The 19890-nt window shown below is 36.9% G+C and overlaps 1 protein-coding gene across 2 annotated transcripts in view; it reads left to right on the top strand.

Annotated features, from left to right (window-relative positions):
• The window catches only part of LOC145670294 (mediator of RNA polymerase II transcription subunit 25-like), a 103602-nt gene that overhangs the window by 40036 nt on the left and 43676 nt on the right, over positions 1-19890 (top strand). For both annotated transcript variants that reach the window (XM_081738757.1, XM_081738756.1), the window contains 3 exons: positions 10437-10656; positions 15656-15801; positions 17364-18037. In XM_081738757.1, coding sequence (XP_081594883.1) covers positions 10437-10656; positions 15656-15801; positions 17364-18037 — 1040 coding nt within the window. The remainder of the gene's footprint in view (positions 1-10436; positions 10657-15655; positions 15802-17363; positions 18038-19890) is intronic.

The following is a 19890-nucleotide window of genomic DNA, read 5'->3' as shown; positions in this document are numbered from 1 at the left end:
CGTTCAAAATTCCAGCAGCACCTATTTTCTTTCTGTACCGGCTTGTAACAAGTATTACATCTTGTGGAGTGGTCCTTGGTCAGAAAATAGTCATTTCATAGAAATCGTGAACACCGAATTAACGACTGTTTAAGATTTTCCGGTGAAAGGGATATTATATCTAGTGTAACGTCCAACGACTATGCTCCTTGGCAAAGGGAAACGGAGACGATGATAATAAAACTAACTGTTAGAATGAAGAAAGTGGGAAGAAACAGGAGAACACTGAGAAATTGATATGGTAGTAGAGGCGGCTCTTGTGGGAGGTCACACTGGATAAAATTAGCATTTTATTGGTACAAGCTGACGGAGAAAAACTTAAAAAAAGGTATGTTAAATCTTGTATATAATTTGCATTTATAAAATGTTTACTAACTCCCTTAGCCGTAGCAATAAAATGTCAGTTTTAGCCATGTGACTTCCTTCAAGAGCCGCCACTATATGTAAGTAAATATTATTTGTTAATCAAAAATTACGTAATCGAAATATATCTGCTAAGTTCCTGTTTCCTTTAGGATACTTTAGCATAGCTTTCGAAAAATAGTGAAACTAGTTCTTGGAAAATTGACTATATATATACGCAATGTTCAGAGCGGTGAAGAAGCTGAGAGTAGATTACAGAGACAGATTAATAATATACCAACTTTATAGGAACCAGACAGCTGTTATAGGAAGAGATCAGAAGGAAGCAAGAATAAGTAAAGCAGTGAGGCAAGAATGTGGACTTTCACCTCTCCTGTTCAACGTCTATATAGAAGAGGCTATGAAAGAATTCTTGGATGAAAACGAGAAAAGCGTAAAAGTAAATGGTCAGGTTTTCAGCACAATAAGGTTTGTTGATAACATAGCACTGATAGCGGAAAACGATAAGGACATGCAGGAAGCACTTTCAAACTTGAACGATCAACTGGAAAAAACATGCAAAATGAAGATAAATAAGAAGAAAACGAAAGTGATAAAGTGCACAAGAGCAGGACAGGAGGAGGCAAACGTATGGCTAGATGGAGAGAAAATCGAAGACGTTGAGATGTTCCCCTATTTGGGAAGCCTAATATCCTCGGACGGAAGAAGTGAAAAAGACGTAAGTTTCAGAATAGCACAGGCTAAACAAGCATTTAATAGGAAAAGAGGACTACTAACATCAAGAAATCGTAAACGATTTATTAAGACACTGGTATGGAGCGTGGCGATGTACGGATCCGAGATGGACATTGAGAAAAGCTAAAATATCCAAGTTGAAAGCATTTGAAATGTGGTGTTGGCGCAGAATGCTACGCATATCATGGACCGAAAGGAAAAGGAATTAAGACGTACTAAAGGAAGCTAATGAAGAACGACAGATCATGAAGATAATAGGAAGAAGAAGAAACAGCATGCTTGGCCATCTTATTCGACACTCCGATTGGATCACTGTACTGACAGAAGGAAAACCAGCAAGAGAAAGAGCAAGGATAGAATATCTAGATGCAGTTACGAAGAGGAGGCCTTATCAAAGTATAAAACAGCAATCCCAAGCGAGAGAAAAGTTTTAAAATTAGCTCTTCCAGGCGAGAGAAAAAGTTTAAAAATTTCCATGTTGCCCACCAACCTATGGTTGAGGTGAACAAGAAGATATACGCAATACATTGTGCCAGTGTCTAATATGAATAATTCGAGTAATTTCACCATTAATTTTATTTTCGTATGCTATTGGAGAAAATCAAATTAATCAAATTCAAGCTCACTATAACATAAACTGTTTGAAGAACACTCTTATAACAAAATTAATTCGACAGTTTCCTTGTTTTCCTGTATCCTGTCATAGATGAGCTCAAGAAATCGTGCTAAATGTATTTTCGCTTAAAGCTGTTAGCATTGTTAATACATAGGTAAGGAAAAGGTTTCAGTTTGAATAGGATTATGACAAAATTATATAGAAAATAATAAAACAACATTAAAAATATTTACAGTAGTAAATAATAATGTCTTGAGGCTTCACAGTATACAAATCTTAAATCTTTGTTTTTTCTTTTGTGATTAGTAATGCTAATGAAAGTGTCAATGATGTTATTCCATCTTCTGTTCAGAATGTCTTTGAGGGATTTAATTTTGATTCCTTCCACAAGAAAGATAGAAAGCGCAATATTATTAAAGTGAAAATGATTAAAAATGTTTATTATTATTCATAGAAAGATAAGTGTACCGTACTTTTTTTCCCGTTCTATTGAAGGAATGAATATTAAATTGCGACAAAAGTTGGAATAACATCATTAAAGCCTTTTAAACAATATCTGTAGTGTGAAAGCTCAAGAAGTTCGTGTTTATAAGTGGAAATATTTTTAGTGTTTTTGTTATTTTCTATGTATGTAGTCAATTTCTGTACATCCTATAATCAATGAAACTTTTTTTTTTTATATATATGTTTTGACAATGCTGACACCTGTAAGCCAAAATTCAATGTTGACATGATGTTTTGAACTAATCTATAACGGAATACAGAACATCAGTATGAGTACCAGTTGAGTTTATTTAATCAAACTCATGTTCACTCAGTTCTACTAATTTCGACAGTACTTGAATGCTCTATACATCGTTTCTTGCTTCTTGTGCATTAAATTATCTTGTAACCGAAATTAATTTATTTTAATCTCTCTATCTCTCAAGTTCTAAATAGACTTTTAATCATATTTTTTCTGAAGATGTAATTAAATGTGTCATATCTTTGATGAAGTTCGGGGTATGTGAAAGAAGTGTCATTTCAATTTCAATTATGTTAAAAAAATATTCCTTGAAAAATTTTAGTTTAATGCAAATCTAGCATTAAAAAAGAAATGCTAGTAGAAGAATTTAATAGAAGGTAATTAAAATTTTAATTATTAATTGAATTAGCTAAAACTAATTTATTTTATGATTTAATTTTAGTTGATAATCATTAAAGATTACTGAACAATTAACGAAATGAAGTACTGCTTTCTCACCTTAAAATATATTAAGTTGAACTACTACTAACTAACTAACTCTATGGCCTATGGAACCCGGAGGTTCAATGCCGCGTTCACAAAAGCTCTCCACTGACTTCTATCCTTAGCTAACTGCATCCAGTTTCTACTCTGTATTCCAATCTCTGCGAGATCCATCTTAATATTGTCCTCCCATCTGCGCCTAGGTCTTCCTAATGGTCGTTTTCCGATTGGTCTTCCAGTCAAGACTTTGAAAGCGTCTCTACTTTCTTCCATTCTAGCTACATGACCCGCCCATCTAAGCCTCCTAGACTTGACGACCCTAACAATGTTGGGTAAACCATATAAATTATGTAGTTCCTCGTTATGAAGTTTCCACCATTCCCCATTCCCGTTCCTCTTGGGTCCGAATATTCGTCTCAGGATCTTGTTCTCAAATACTTTCAGTCTATGTTCTTCCCTCAGAGTAAGTGACCATGTTTCGCAGCCATACAGAACAACAGGCATGATTATCGTTTTGTATATTTTAAGTTTCAAATTCCTCGACAGAATTCGCGACGACAAGAGATTTTGAACCGAATAGTAACACGAATTCCCTGCTTTTAGTCGACATTTAATTTCTCCGTGAATATGATTTTCCTTTGTTAATATTGATCCTAGATATTTGAAAGTATCCACTTTATCAAAAGTATTATTTAGTATTTTAACGCATCCATAATTTGCTGTATTCCGGTCCCGACGCACTTCTATGTATTTAGTTTTCTCTGCATTTACTTCTAAACCCATGTCCCTGCAAGCGTTTAATAAGATCTATGCATTTCTTTCTATTGTTCTCCTATCATCTCCTATTAAATTTACATCATCAGCATATGTCATAACCTGGTCAATACCGTTCAACTGTAAGCCCTGGTTGCTATCTGTGATTTTCCTTATAGCGTATTCCAAAACGAAGTTAAATAATAATGGCGACAACGCATCTCCTTGTTTCAGGCCATTTTCGACGTGAAAGCTCGTGGACAAAAATTTTCCTACCCGGACTTTACTTTGGGATTCATTTAAACATATCTTAATTAATCTAATTAGCTTTCTCGGTATTCCAAGTTCTGCAAGAACGTTGTATAATGTTTCTCTCCTAACCGAGTCGTACGCCTTTCTAAAATCAATAAATAGTTGATGTACCGGGGTATTGTATTCTCACTTTTTTTCGAGTATTTGGCGAATGGTAAATATTTGGTTGATAGTTGATCGATTTCGTCTAAATCCGCACTGATAATCTCCAATAATTTCATCTGCGTATGGGGTCAGTCTTGCTAACAGAATATTTGAAAGGATTTTATAGGATGTTGACAGAAGAGAAATGCCTCGATAATTATTACAGTCAGTTTTGTCGCCTTTCTTGTGGATTGGAACAATGATTGATTCTTTTCACTCTTGTGGCAATTCTTCCTTGTTCCAGATAAGGAGAATGAGTTTGTGTATCTTGTTCCACAATTTTTCGCCTCCAGCTAAAATTAACTCAGCCGGAATTTCATCTACACCCGGAGATTTGTGTTTCTTTAATTTCTTTATAGCGGTTTCTACTTCTATTCGGTTGGGTTCTGGAATATACGGTTCTGCGGTGTGTATCTCCTTTTCTCCACGAACACTAGTTTTTGGTTGCATGTTAAGCAAATCGTCAAAGAAATCTTTCCATCTATTTAAGATGCTATCCGTGTCAGTGAGAACTGTACCGTCAGATTTCTTTAATATTATAAGCACGAGGTTGATAGCCTTTCTTAAATTCGTTGATTCCCTTATACATGTCCCGTATGTTTTTATTTTTACTATTATCTTCAAGTTCCTTAATTTTAGCTTTCAGAAAATCGCGTTTCTTTGTTCTAAAAGTTTTGGAAGTTTCCCGCCTGATATCTGCGAAATTTTGTGTAGTCATTTCATTCGGATTTTGTAGCCAGCGTAATTTTGCCTGTTTTCTCTTCTCTGCTAGTTTTATGCATTCCTGGTCGAACCATGGTTTGTTCCTACATATTTCCGCGTGTCCCAATTTTTCTTTTGCTGAAATTTTAATGCTATCTCTAATTTCAATCCAGGTATCCTCAACACTAGTGCACTCCGAATCTTCTAAAGCCGAAAATCTATTCGAAACTTCAATCTGGTATTTCTTCTTATCTGGCTTTCTTCTAATTTCTTTAAATTGAATCTCTCCGTTTTCGGACAATGAATATTACCTTTATTCAACGATTACCTCTATCGTATTATCGCTGCTACCAGGTAGTGGTCAGTGTCACAATCAGCCCCTCTAAACGACCGGACATCAATTATGCTAGATTGCCTTCTTCTATCTGCTAAAACATGATCAATTTGATTATGTGTTTTCCCGTCTGGTGATGTCCAAGTGTATTTATGAACGTCGCAATGTGGGAATTTTGTACTCTTCACGATTAGGTTTTTGGATGTTGCAAAGTTCACGAGTCTAACACCGTTGTCATTACTTTCCTTATGCAGACTTTCGTTCCCTATAATCGGTTTGAAAATATCCTCTCGTCCTACCTTCGCATTGAAATCCCCTAATAGAATTTTCATATGGTATCGCGGGAGTTGGTCAAATATCCGTTCCACTTCTTCGTAAAAACTGTCTTTTATATCGTCATCCTTATCTTCTGTTGGGGCATATACATTTAAAACAATAATATCACACCACCGTCCCTTAAGAGTAATAAAAGAAAGTCTGTCAGTAACAAATTCAACCCGTTTAATTGCTGGTAATATACGTTTATGAACGAAAAACCCTGTTCCTAACTGGTGATTTTTATTTCCTTCCCACCTAACTTCCTGAACTCCTACTACGTCCATCCTGTATTTCTCTAACTCCCTCGTTACGGATTTTAACGCGCCTGCCCTATAAAGACTCCTAATATTCCATGTTCCAAATCTCATGACCATTTTCTTTTGCTGAGGTCGTTCCAAGTTATCAGTCCTTGTCCGAGGCTTTTGTGAATATTTCTGAACAAGTGCTTTTTTTTTTTTTTTTTTTTTTTTTTTTTTTTTTTTTTTTTTTTTTACAGGATGAGGTTGTTAGCCCTACCCAAACCCCCAAGCTGGAGGACCACTCCTAGTCGTCTGTCCGCGACTGCTTATTCAGTATATTCGCAGCTAACCTCTATATCTAGAGGCCTTCTCCTCGATCCGCAACCTGAGGACGCGCCATGCCGTGGTGATAGGAACCCACGTTACACGGCTTGAACTACTACATAAAATTTATTATATTTCAAGAAATGGTTGATGATAGACAACTTTTAGACAGTCACTATTGCTACAGTCGTTTACAGCAACCGCTCGGCAAGCGTGAAATTGAGGTTCGAATTCCGATTGGTCTAGCATTCAATACCTGTGCAATTATTTGGTCTAGGAATTAATTCGTGCGGTTGGTACGCACACATTGAAGCTGTAGTACAAACACAAAATACATAAATACCTTAAGAAAAATATTGTCCATCGCTAGCCACCACTTTCGCTCATCTGTCAGGCAATGTACGGATTCCGTGGCGAAAGAAGTCCTCATCCTTGGAAGCGATCCAGTCAGAGACCCATGTTTCGATATCTTCTGAAGAAGTAAACCGCTGTCCAATCAAATCGTTGTTCATGCAATCGAACAAGTAGTAGTCCGAAGGAGCAACGTCTGGTGAATACGGCGGGTGGGGTAAAACTTCCCATCCGACATTTTCTAAACCGGTTTTGACCGGTTTTGCGACATGTGGGCGAGCGTTATCATGTTGAACAATAAGTTTATCATGTCTGTTCTCCCATTCTGGTCGTGTTCTGGCCAGAGCTTGCTTCAAACGCATTAATTGTCGTCGATAACGTTCTCCATTCATAGTTTCACCCGGTTGCAGCAGCTCATAGTACACCACACCTTTCATATCCCACCATATGCACAGCATAACCTTTGCACAGTGAATATCTCGTTTTGGTTGTGATGGACCTGGTTCACCTGGTTTCACCCAGGCCTTTTTTCGTTTAGGGTTCTCGTAATGGATCCACTTCTCATCACCCGTAATAATTCGATGCAGAAACCCCTTTCTGCTCTGTCGTTGAAGCAGCAATTCGCAAATGGTTTTTCGTCTTTCAACGTCTCTGTCTTTCAATTCATGTGGAACCCAATGTGACATCTTTTGAATCATTCCCATGGCTTTCAAGCGTTTGGAGACTGTTGTTTGATCAACGCCTAATGCTGCTGCAAGTTGTTCCGGCGTTTGACACGAATCCTGCTCGAGCAATGCTGTCAATTCTTCGTCTTGAAATTTTTTTGGCTGTACAGCTCGCTCTTGGTCTGCCAAGCCGAAATCACCACTTCTAAACCGTGCAAACCACTTCTGACACGTTCGCTCAGCTAGAGCATGGTCACCATACACTTCCACCAAAATACGATGACTTTCAGTCGCACTTTTCTGCATGTTAAAGTAATGCAGCAGGACACCCCGCAAAAACACTTTATCAGGCACAAATTGCGCCATGTTCACTTAACTACAAACTGGTGTTGTTGACGCTTTAATCCACTGCCCTATATTACGAACGATACGCGATGACAGGGGTTTGCAACACATGTGTGGATACACGGAACTGTGGGACGCTCCGTTCGTTGCGCCATCTCTTGTCCACCCGCACGAATTAATTCCTAGACCAAATACATAAAAACTGCGTACATTAGACGTAGTTTTATCATATGCTTCCGTTCAAAGGATCTATTGTTTGACTCTCCCTGCCTTGGGATCAAGATGGTGGCGTATCTTTTTCTGAATACTGTACCAAAGGTAGTTGCCCTTTAAGCTAAAGAAAATGGATAATTATTGAAAGTGAATGATTGTAAAATTATTTTTTTTTCTCTCATCGAAAATCGAACCCGGGATCACGTGCACCAAAGCTGCACGTACTAGCCACTAAACCTATAAGAAGAGCTAATTAAGAAAAAGAAATTAGTGCAAAAGGGAGTTATTTTAAATTCACTATACTATACTATTATTATATGTAAAAAATAATTTTAGTATTTTCTAAGAATAGTAAAACTGTCTATAGTTGCTCCCATTGGTCCCATGCAAAATTGGAATCTTCCAAAAAAAAGCACAATTTCAAATAAGCCAAGTGATTAATTTGGTTGTATTTTTACTAATGCGCCATTTTTAGCACACTAAAGTAGACTATTCTGTTTCCAAATGCATTTGTCAGTTTATTCTAGGCTTCATATCGTCAGTTTTCTTAATTTTAAGGATAATCGATGGATAAAAGCTTTAAGAAAATTAGTATTTTTTTTCTTTTTTAAAAATTATATTGAAAAATGAAATAACAATAAATAGTAGGCTGGTAATGTTATTAAGTAGTATTAACTCATGTTTTTCTAAGAATAAATTTGATAACACTCATCAGTGAGCATAATTCTCATTTCGCCTGACGATATTATCAAGGAGTAGATTCACGCTAAATGGAAGATCTGATAGTCTTGTTATATCTGTACTTGTACAGTTCGCGGCATAGAAAATGTTACAAAAAGTTCAAGTCCAGTTACTAACAAATTCTTGTGCAGTGTGCTTATGCATTCAGGAACATGTCTCGATTGACTAACTGCTCCTGGTATTCAATCCAACTCATCCTCCTAGTCTTCTTTTTGCGTAAAGCAGTCTTTGTGACATAATATACTCTTTCCATTCAGACGAAAAAAAAAAAAAAAAAAAACAAACGAACCATGTTTACAAGCTTTATGGCTGTAAAACTGTCTCTTTCATTGTTTGTTCTGAAATGCCTTTGGAGAGCCTGATTAAAAAAAAAAGTCACAAAATGTTCCCATAGTTTCATAAACGTCTTTATTTGCAGTCTTTCCCTTCTTCAGAGACTATATATCACATCAAGCTAGGAAGATGCTTCTTGTAAAATATATGGGAATTGTCAGTGTGTTTCGTGCTTTCCGAAGTCAGTAATGAGGGCGTAGAGCTCTAAAAACTACTGACAGAAATGAGTGTTGTTCAATGATTAATTTCATTTTGTTTCCTAGTAATTGCAAGCAAATGTTCAAGAGGCGTGATTTGGACAGGAGGGTGTAATTCCCCCTTCTTTGAGTGTGATGAACACACATTTTTTGAGCAAATGTGTAGTAAAACACTGATCTAAAAAGTGAAACTCGGCGGAGAATCCAGAGGTCCTTCGTGGCTAAGCGGTTAGCGTACGCGCCTTTGGTGTGGGAGACCCGGGTTCGATTTCCGGCGGGAGCTCATGTGGTTCGAATTCCACGTTAATCAGTAGGTCCACGTCTCATATAGCCTCGCTGCTGGACGGGACGTTAAACTCAAAATCAACTCAACTCAACTCGGCGGAGAATCTCCCTCCCCTAATAAAATCTAAACTGACGATGCTTTTAGCAACAAACCTATAGACTTACGATAGCACATTACTAGAGCACTTATATTTGGTTTCAAGAGTCGAAGGTTTGATCCCAAGTCATGTCATTGATAGTGAACAACACACACACACACACACACACACAGAGAGAGAGAGAGAGAGAGAGAGAGATTCAAATATTGAGACAGAGTGAGAAAAAATAATCCGACAGCATCCATATTATGACGAAATTTGTAATTCTGTGAAACAGGAGGAGGAGGATCACATCAGGAAGTTGTCGAATTAGGGTGGAGAACTCTTTTAAGAGCATAGATGATTGCGAACGGAGAGGAAGATCTTAAGGCCTGGGGAATTAAGTCTTTAAAAAAAAATCTTCAGCTTCCGAAGCGGGTTTCGAACACGATCCTCTTAGTTATCGAACCATGACTATCCATTCAGCCACGGAGAACTTAACGCAATCATTCCTTTAGCTACGTTTAGATACTTAGAATGGAATATTCCAAAAGTTGACTCGGTGCGTGCGCCGTTGACATTGAACATAGCTCTATTGTAGCTTAGTTACAGGGTACATAATGAACTTCCCCTTGGCAATAAGAACATTTTTAAGGCAATAAAAGTTTGTTACTACTGTGTTAATTGACTTATATTTGATAGAACTGTCTGATAATGTAGTGCCAAATACTCAGGCATAAATCATCTTTTGTGAAGCTCTAAGAAAATGGAAAAAAAATCTTCGTAAACATATTAGACGTTAAAAAAGGAAAAAAAAAAAGGAAATGCGCAAAGTGTGCCACTTGGATGCGAACTCATAATATTAAGAAACAGCGCGTTTATATCATTATGTGTTCGATGAGTGGTTAGTGTAAGGGACTCCTACGTCTATGGTACCAGGTTCGAATTCCGGCCGTTCTTACTGTCTTTTTTTTTCTTAAACCTATGCTCATACTGTGCATTCCAGAAGTTCAATTATAATTAAATGTAGTCATAACTAGTTGAAGCAAAAAATATATTCAAAGATGCGATTTGTTGTTACATGCTTGAATACTTACATAACTTGAATTCTTTTTCTTTCAGATTGGTAGGTGGAAAGGGAGAATCTCATGCCAATATTGCAGAAGGTTTGGCTACAGCATTGCAGTGTTTTGAAGATCTTCAACAAAAGCGTGAGCCAAATGTTGTTCCTCAAAAGCATTGCATATTGGTGTGTAACTCCCCACCCTATCAATTGCCATCTATGGAATCACCTAATTTTTCTGGACATACTGTTGAGGAGCTGGCTGGAATTTTGTTAGAGGTATACATACTTTTTTCAATAACATTAAAATACGTATTCTCTAGTGAGATGACCATAAATGTCTTGAGTATTATTTCACCTATTCTTCGAGAATTAAATTGCCATTATTGGTGATGACAAAATAGTAATTGAAATAATATATATATAATATTATATATATATATATATATATATATATATATATATATATATATATATATATATATATATATATATATATACAGAGTGAATCAAAAGTCTGGACACGGTGGAATAAATCGAGAACTTAACTTCGGATCGAAAAATCAAAAAACACGTGTTTAGTAATATTAAAAAATCTATCTGATGAAACCAAACTTGACCCTCAAGACCCACTCCCTGGGGGTTGGAGTGGGGTCAATTTTGAAATTTCAAATGGAAACCCCAATTTTTGATTGCAGATTTGGATTCTACGGCCCAAACTATGTAAAGTTTCATCAACACTTTTCCGTCGATGCATAACATGGCACAGTAATCGGGGAAAATAAATGGCCCCTAAATACTCCCATTTCGTTCATGAGCTTGGTAGTATTTCCGACCTCTGTTCTCGTTCAGTGTCACTGGTTCACTTCTCTGTTCCTTCTCGTCACTGGATAGAAGCACACTACACACAGACAGAAGACACAGAGAAAGGCACACCTTCTTCATTCGGGCTTCGGGCAGTATCAGCGTTGCAAACCAGAAAATTCAAAAGCGGCGAGTAGAGGACAAAAAATAAAACAATTAAAAGTAAAAGGAAAATTGAAGAAAAGTATAGCTATTGAAGTATCTGCTTATTGCACTATGGTGTTTTTTGACTTCAGTGTCTAAGATGAAAATGTATTGATATAACTGTTTTCTAATCGCTAAAATATCACATTCATTAGGGTCGATTGTACCATTCTCTGATAAAGATAAATTATCGGAATGATCCAACCTTGTCGCGGTAGTAGATCTCATCTTACACAAAATAACACATGACCACTGCGACCAGTGTTATCTTATCTGACGATTAAAAGATATCAGGATAGTGTAGAATTGGCCCTATAACGTGCAAATGTTCGAATGGTGTGAAATTATCAAAAATAGCCTGTAACTGTCAAGCTAATTTATGTTTGAAATAACGGGTGAACCAAAAGTTTGGCCACGGTAGAGTAACTGGAGAAATACACTTCTGATCATAAAAGCGCAGAAAACGTATTTAATGTGTTTCAAGAAGCTATCCGATGATATCAAACGCAACACTCCGCCCCCACTTTCTGAAAAGGAGTGGGGGGTGGGGGGCATAGATTTTTCAAATGGGAACTCCAATGTTTTATTGAAGATTCGGAGACTGCATCCCAAATAATGTAAGGAATAATCAAAACTTTTTCGTCGATGTGTGATATCATGCTGTAATCGGCGAAATTAGATGCTCCCCTCTTCGTTTATGAGCTTGATATTAGCTCCGACCGTCTGTACAAGGTGCAGTATTTTGAGAAATACGCGTCGGAGCAACAAAGTTATTCAATGGTACCAAACACGATACCGCACTCTACCGCTAGGTGGGGTTAGCTGAAAGATTTGAAATGGAAGCTTTTATTTCTTATTGCAGAGTCGGATTCTGCGCACAAACCTGTATAAGATTTAGTCGAAACATCGTTGTCGCTGTGTGACGTGGCGCTGTAATGGCGAAATCAGGAGAACTTCCTATATGAACTTTAATTAGCTTCAATGCTGTAGACGTGATGAAAGAAGTATACATGTGATCAAAAAACAAAAGAAAATGTGCGACTATTGGGTTTGTGAGGGTGTTTATCGTTCCTTTTCCGCAGTGGGACGAGAGAGACGGGACCTACAGTTGAAAGTGAGATCCGAACCTCTATTAGGTTTTGGAACCAAGACCTTCCCCATAAACAATTGCCGACGAAGTTTGTCCGACCGTCGTCGATTATTGGGTGACAGCAGCGAAAAGGGTGTGTTAGTGCTGGTTCAAAGGCGGCTGCCTATTTGTCGGCTTGGCAGCGAACACCGTGACGGCCCCGCCGCTGTTCAGGAACGGCAGCTATGAGACAGACGGTTGTCTTGGCCCAGCAGTGGCACGACGTCGTCCCCCGAAGCGACGGCATCATGATTTTCGCCATCATTTCGCCTGATTTGTGCGAATAGTCGGACTGCGACTCACAAGACTGCTCGCAGTCTCGCATAGTTTTAGATGGGTGAAATTATTATTGAATTCTTTCTTTACTTCTTCTTCTCCTTATTATTATTATTATTATTATTATTATTATTATTATTATTATTATTATTATTATTATTATTATTATTATTATTATTATTATAGTATATTATATTATTATCTGCTAGTAGTTGTAGTAGCCTAACCGGCAAAATCCTGGGACCTAAAACTCAAAAATTTCATTTCATTTTCGTGGCATGGAGTCCTCTTAAGTACGTTGATCGAACTTTCGTTCGGGATAGACATGACGAAGGTTATAGGCGTAACCTGTAATTTGGGCATTATAGTGGAGCATTTGTACAAGAAGTGATACCTGTATGTGAGTGTGTGTGTGTGTTATTCGTTTCATTATTGTTTTCTCTTCTCACATGCAACGTATGGATGTGTGAATTATAACACGTTTAGTGGCACGTGACATGGGATTACAACATTGGGATGGCATTGCTCGTTCGTTCATTCACATGTTAAAGCGACGTTCACCTGAGCGATTCGTTTATAAGTGGCAGGTCGTTAACGGTGACGGATCTGTTGGTAACGATTCTCGGTCTAACAGCAAAATGTCTTTCTTTTTCACCCCAAAAAGTTAATTTACTTTCGCCGATTATGGCGCCATATAATGCATCGACGGAAAAGTGTTGATGAAACCTTACATAGTTTGGGCCGTAGAATCCAAATCTGCAATCAAAAATTGGGGTTTCCATTTGAAATTTCAAAGTTGACCCCACCCCAGCCCCCAGGAGGTGGGTCTAGAGGGTCGAGTTTGGTTTCATCAGATAGTTTTTTTAATATTACTAAACACGTGTTTTTTGGTTTTTCGATTCGAAGTTAAGTTCTCGATTTATTCCACCGTGTCCAGACTTTTGATTCACTCTGTATATATATATATATATATATATATATATATATATATATATATATATATATATATATATATAATCTGATTAAATTAAATCTGATTTAATTAAAAAAATTAAAACAATACAACTTTTATTAGGTTGGTAACACTGCTGATATGATGACTGCCGAGTATATAAACTACTTCTCCTTCTTGATATTTGCTTGGTATCAAATTTATTTTCTTCTGTAAATTAGTTTAGAAGTTAAAAGCAGAGGTCGCTGTAAGTGATTTACACTATATAAAGAATTTCTTTAAAAGACTACAGTATTACCTTTTGTTACATATATATGAAGTTGCTGTCTTTTACGCTAACGTGTCGACGTCCACCCCACATTTGAATAAGTAACTTCATCATTTATGTTGTGGGTGCAGGTAAATGGCAACGTTGCTTTTTCATTTAACATTGGACACATGAAGAGTGTACAACCCAAACAGTTCGTGCGATTTAAAAAATTCCCTCACTTTAGATTGAAAACATCATATTTGGAGACGGTTTCCCCTCTTAGTACATTTTATTGTAACTGTGATCATAACAGAGTTACCCTATGTCAGGGAATAAAGAGAGAGAGAGAATCAAGTTAGTTTCAGTAGTGATGGGAAAGAACTATGCTGCCGTAACTTTGGTGTTATCAAGTATTTTTAATCATAGAAATCACAAACAGTAGCCTACAACACTGATTGAAGACGCATGCTTGATAGGAAGTTGTCAGTTTGTTATTCTGTGACTATGTGGGAATCTGCAGCAGCATTGGAACAACGGCAAATCGTTCTCTTTATGAAAGTTCAATTGAGAAAGAACTTTAAGAACTTTAAAATGAATCTGGCAAAGCAAATAGCTCAAAGATAACGAAGTGAAAATAAAACTCAGGTTTTGATGGAGAAGACAGTAATTTCAACACTTTATTTGATAATGCCAATGGAACAAATGGAAGCAGTAGTACTTTGTTCCAGTGAATACCTTGTAATATTCGTCTTGCTGTAGTGTGGCTAGTGTGCAACACTGACAGACAAGTGATAGCTTGTTTGCTTACGTTTCACATGTGCATTCCACAGGTGCAAAAACCTGACGTTGGGCTAATAGAAAAATTGCACTTTTATGTTGGGTTGGCAACACTGCTCCTCTAGTGACATCCCCTATAATGCCTAATGAAGGTCTCTCACGCTATCTATCTTTTCTCGGAAACAAAATTTAAAAGAATTTCGCTATTTCAAGGATTACCGGATTAGAAAGTATAAAAGGTTAATCTTGAATTCATTGGAATACTGAAATATACCCCACTCTTCCCCATTCTACCATATTCTACCGTACCACCACCAAAATGCGATTAGAAGCCGCCTTTGCACACACACTACACCGTACTAAGTTGCTATTGATCTGTGCGATAGTTTTCCTTTAGAAACAAAATAAATGGATCATAGTAACTGATATAAATAAAAATAGTAACTTAAACAATTACACATATAATTGGCAACACTGTACTTAAAATCTAGTAATTATAGAGAATAAAAATATATGATGTCTTAAATATCTCAAGTTCATATCAGACAATATAAATTAATTTCTGTGATAAATAATGACCTCTAAGTATTTCATGTAACCCAAAAATACCTTTGTGTTGCTAGGGTTAATTATAGTTTTATTCAGAAATCAGTCATGTTTCTTTACAATGAGAATTTCAGAATTGCGAAAAAAAAATTACATAATGTTTGTATAATAATCGTTTAATAATCTATCCTCTTTGAGTTCAGCAATTTTTAATACCTATTTGATGAATATAGGTTAGTTTTGTTATACTATAGATTTAGTATAACAAAACTATATAGCATAGGTTAGTTTTATATAGGTGTATTTCTGTTCACAATACCCCTGTTCTTAAATTTTTCAGAAAGGTGTCAACTTATCTATCTTATCCCCAAGAAAAATTCCAGCCTTATTCAAGCTCTACGAGAAAGCCGGAGGTGATCTTCAAGCATCCCAAACAAAAAATTATGCCAAAGATCCTAGGCACTTGGTTTTGTTGAAAGGATACAGGTAGGTACAGGTGATGATTTCTTGCACCAGACGACAAAAAAAGGAACTAATTACAGTCCAGTTACGCAGTGGTGTGGTCGACAAGGCATCTGCCTACTAACCGGATTGCTTGGGTTCTTATCTCTTTCTGCTCCCCGAAGGGTCCAAATGCGTCTCAAGGCATGCCTAGCCTTTGTGAAATGCCGGATCATCTCATAAATAATGTCGAATTTTTACACCGTCTTGAAAAGAACGATAACTTACCTGGAACACTACCGTTATTAAGGAAAATAATATCCATCAGACTCCACACAACACTCCCTGAATTAGTTGTTAAATCCTCTTCTGAAATAAGTCACCATTTTTCCAGGCAAAGAGCAGAGTCACTGTTCGTCGCTCGTTATCCTCATTTTGTAGTACTTTTTCAGAAAGATAGTTTTGCCGGCTGCAAAAAGGACAGTAGTGTGTTGGTACAATATCTGATGGAAACGCAGGATGGAAGATTTTCTTCCGCCACATTCCTCGATCTTAGCACAATCCTCTTTGCCATCGCGTTATCGCCGTGGATGAGCTTATCTTTGCGATGAACTACAGCAGGACGTTTCTCCAACAATACAATCTGTAGCCGTTCAAGCTGCAGACAGTAGACATTTACATTGATTGTTTGGTTACGTAGTAAAAGTTCAAAATGTTTGCCACCGAAATCCCACCAAACACTCATTGTTACTTAACAGAAATGGAGGTCCTCTCCTTGCACAGTTACTGCGGCTTCCCGTTAGGTACCACTGACGTTTGTGTGTAAGGTTACGTTAGAAGACCCACTTTTCATTCCCTGTAACCATTCTGCACAGAAATGGCTCACGTCTGTGATGAGTGATCAGGAACTGCAGATGTCCATTCATTTGTTTTAACGATTTTTACCTCCTAATCACTTTTTTCGTACTGTTATATACCTTTATTAAGATATTTATTTATTTTCATATTACTATATGTTGTTATTAATCTAATTCACACTTGCTTCATAACTTTTCAAGGAATTACAAAAGAACATTTATTCAAGGTATTGAGATACACTGTTTAAAGCAAAATTTAACTCGGATAATTGTTTTGAGCTTTACTTTAATCAGAACTTAAAATTTAATGTTGAAAGAGTTTATTAGTTGATAAATGAAATAATGTTATCATTAAGCAATTTACTGATTTAAAGTAAATTAAAAAGTAATCAACGTTTTGCAACGACGATTGCAGCTACTGCTGGATTTGTATATTTTTCTTTGCCGTTACGAAAGTGTTAAAAAACTGGTAATAATATTCTTATTTTTAAAAGAAATATTAGGTAAATAACAAGAAGTTATCTGACAATGCCAGTTTATAATTAATACTGAAGTTAAATTATATTTTTCAAATCTCAACTAAAAGAATATAATAGCTGAAACTGATAATTCCTATTGTGTTTTCCTATTGCAGATATTAGAAGTACGCGAGACTGTTAATTGATTTCAGTGTATTATTTTTAATAATATTCAATGCTTAAAACTCACTTCACTTCTTATCCACTGATATTGGTAATTATTTGATTGCAGCTTAAAAGAAAGGCCAGTAAGTCCCATACCAAACATGCCACCACAACAAGGAATGCCAGTTCAGAACCAAGCCGCTGTCCCAGTCAATGTACAGATGCCCAATCAACCTTCTGCAGCTATGAACACAATGGACATTCCAGGTCCGGGTCCAGTTTCAGGACCACCTGGTATGCCTGGATACCGACCACCTGGACAAGGGAATTCACCTATTCCTCCTCCACAAGCCATGCTTTCGATGACTAGACCGCAAGGAAATCAAGCAGGTCCCAATGCGTATATTGAAACTTCGACAGCCCAAATGGCGCCAGTGAGCCAGCCGCAGTACCGAGTTAGTGTTTCTAATCAACCAGTAGGTCCAAGAGGTGCAAATCCAATGGTCAGTGGAATTCAGCCTGGAGGAGGTGATGTTCACATACAGAGAGGACAAGGTCCCAGATGGCCTCCTCATTTCCAGGCCCCAAATCAGAATATATCGCAAGCAGGTATGATGCCAACTTCCGTGCCACCTCAGCAGGTGTTTTCCAATGTTGGTGGCTCTGGAGGATTTCAGCCAATTCGGCAGTTCGCTCCGAATAATAATGCTCCATCAACAACAAGTAGTGCATTGGTAGACCGTTTGAATATACCACCTCTTCCATTAGCCAATCGATTTCCTGGAATGGAGAACAGTATAGGTAAGTATGTTTTTGCGTTTATAAACATTTAATCCAGTAACCTGTCACAGAAATTCTGATACATTATTCATAAATTGTTTTATCTAAAACATTCCATTCCGTACCATCAGGCAAAATTCCAAGATGGGTGCCCAAATAAGCAATGCATGTTATAAAATCTTAAAAATATTTAAATTTGCAGTTGACACTGGATTGTAGGTTGAAAAGAACTGAATAATACAAAAACCTATGAACAGTGGCGTGGCAAAAAGGATAGTAATCTATCTCAAGCTAAATAATTATGTATTACAGCTCGTCCAGAGTTAAGTCTGTACTGTGGTTGCTTATGGGCTTTTACTTCTGCGTACTTACCCCCTTAAACAGAACAGATTTCACTAATGTAGTTTATCTTAAAGAATGTTAAATATTTACCGACGATACAAAAATAACTTCTTTTTTCCTTATAAAGTATTTAATTAACTTTTAATGGCTAGTTTTTGTTTTTTAAACTCGAAGGGGGAAGACACGATAAGCGTAATGGCTGCTAAAACGTTGCCGGTGCATTTTCACGACTAAAACTGTCTGCTCAAAGATACCGTTGCCAACTGACGAGAAATTTCACCGTAGTGTCAACCTACATTCATGCGCTCATTAGTATTGTCACTTCCACTGATTTCAAGTACGAAAAAAGGCAGCTAAAAAGGAATAAAAGTACGACCAGAAAGAATAGAATGAAATCTTTCTGATTTTAAGAAAAAGTAAAATTATACTTCCATCTCCTTTTCTTTATTTTTTTCTATTCAACCAAAGAAAAATATTTTAATCTAAAAAGGAAAGAGAGCGGAAATGTTGCAGCTTAACGCGAGATTCGAACAACTTGTGTTCCCACCGGGAATCGAACCCAGGATCCTTTGATTACAAGGCGGCGAGCGTAACCACTCATCCACGGGGGCACTCTGAATAAAAACGCAGTAATAATTTCAGGGGATGGCCTGCGGGATGTTTTTTCAAGTACTTCAGTTTTACTAGGTCTATTATTATTATTATTATTATTATTATTATTATTATTATTATTATTATTTAACCCAGCTATAGCCATAACACATATCTTTCCAAACTATTAACTTATTTATATTAAATATAAACGCCAAGTGTAAAACTTCATAGGCCAAACACTGATTGATAAAGTGTTTCTCGGAACATCTGAGTTCGATTATTAATTATATAGAGGCCTATGTATTCTTCATCGGGAAGGAAATTTCAGCGAGAATTGCTGCAGAACGCATTTCATATTTCTTTTATCTTTCGTGCATTGAAATTTCTTTGGGAGTTCATAACTGACTGATTTCTGTTGGGTTTCATAATAGCATTGGTTTCAGAAACTACACCAGGAAATAGAGAGACAGTTTGGTGCGGTGGGTGGGGCCAATAGCTTACCTACTGTATCGTCTATTGTCGCGCTAGATGACTCATGTCAGATTCCAGACGAAATTCTTCTCTGTTGTGTCTTTGCTGTTGTGCAGTGTGTGGCGGAGTGTGGTCTCTGAACATACGGCATTTTCTTGATTGTGTTCATGTACTTACTGTGCTGTTCTGGGAACTAAATCGCGCCGTGTGTGTGTGCATAGGTGCATTACAGCCAGAACCTCTTTTAAGCGTAAGAGTGGTCAAGTGTTGAAGAGCAAAGAAAGGGCTATTGTTATGAACGTGTTTAATTATTTAAAGCAGAAAAACCCGGGTAAAAGTTAAGTTGGGTTGGGTTGGGATGATGATGATGATGATATGGAAGGAATTGATTGATTGGAGTGCGATTGATTCAATGTGGTAAGTTGTTTATTATTATTATTATTATTATTATTATTATTATTATTATT

This window comes from Thermobia domestica, chromosome 14 (genome assembly GCF_964235325.1).
Source record: "Thermobia domestica chromosome 14, izTheDome1.hap1.1, whole genome shotgun sequence".
NCBI lineage: Eukaryota > Metazoa > Arthropoda > Insecta > Zygentoma > Lepismatidae > Thermobia > Thermobia domestica.
The sequence above is the reverse complement of the archived record's forward strand: the minus strand, read 5'-3'. Positions and strand labels throughout refer to the sequence as shown.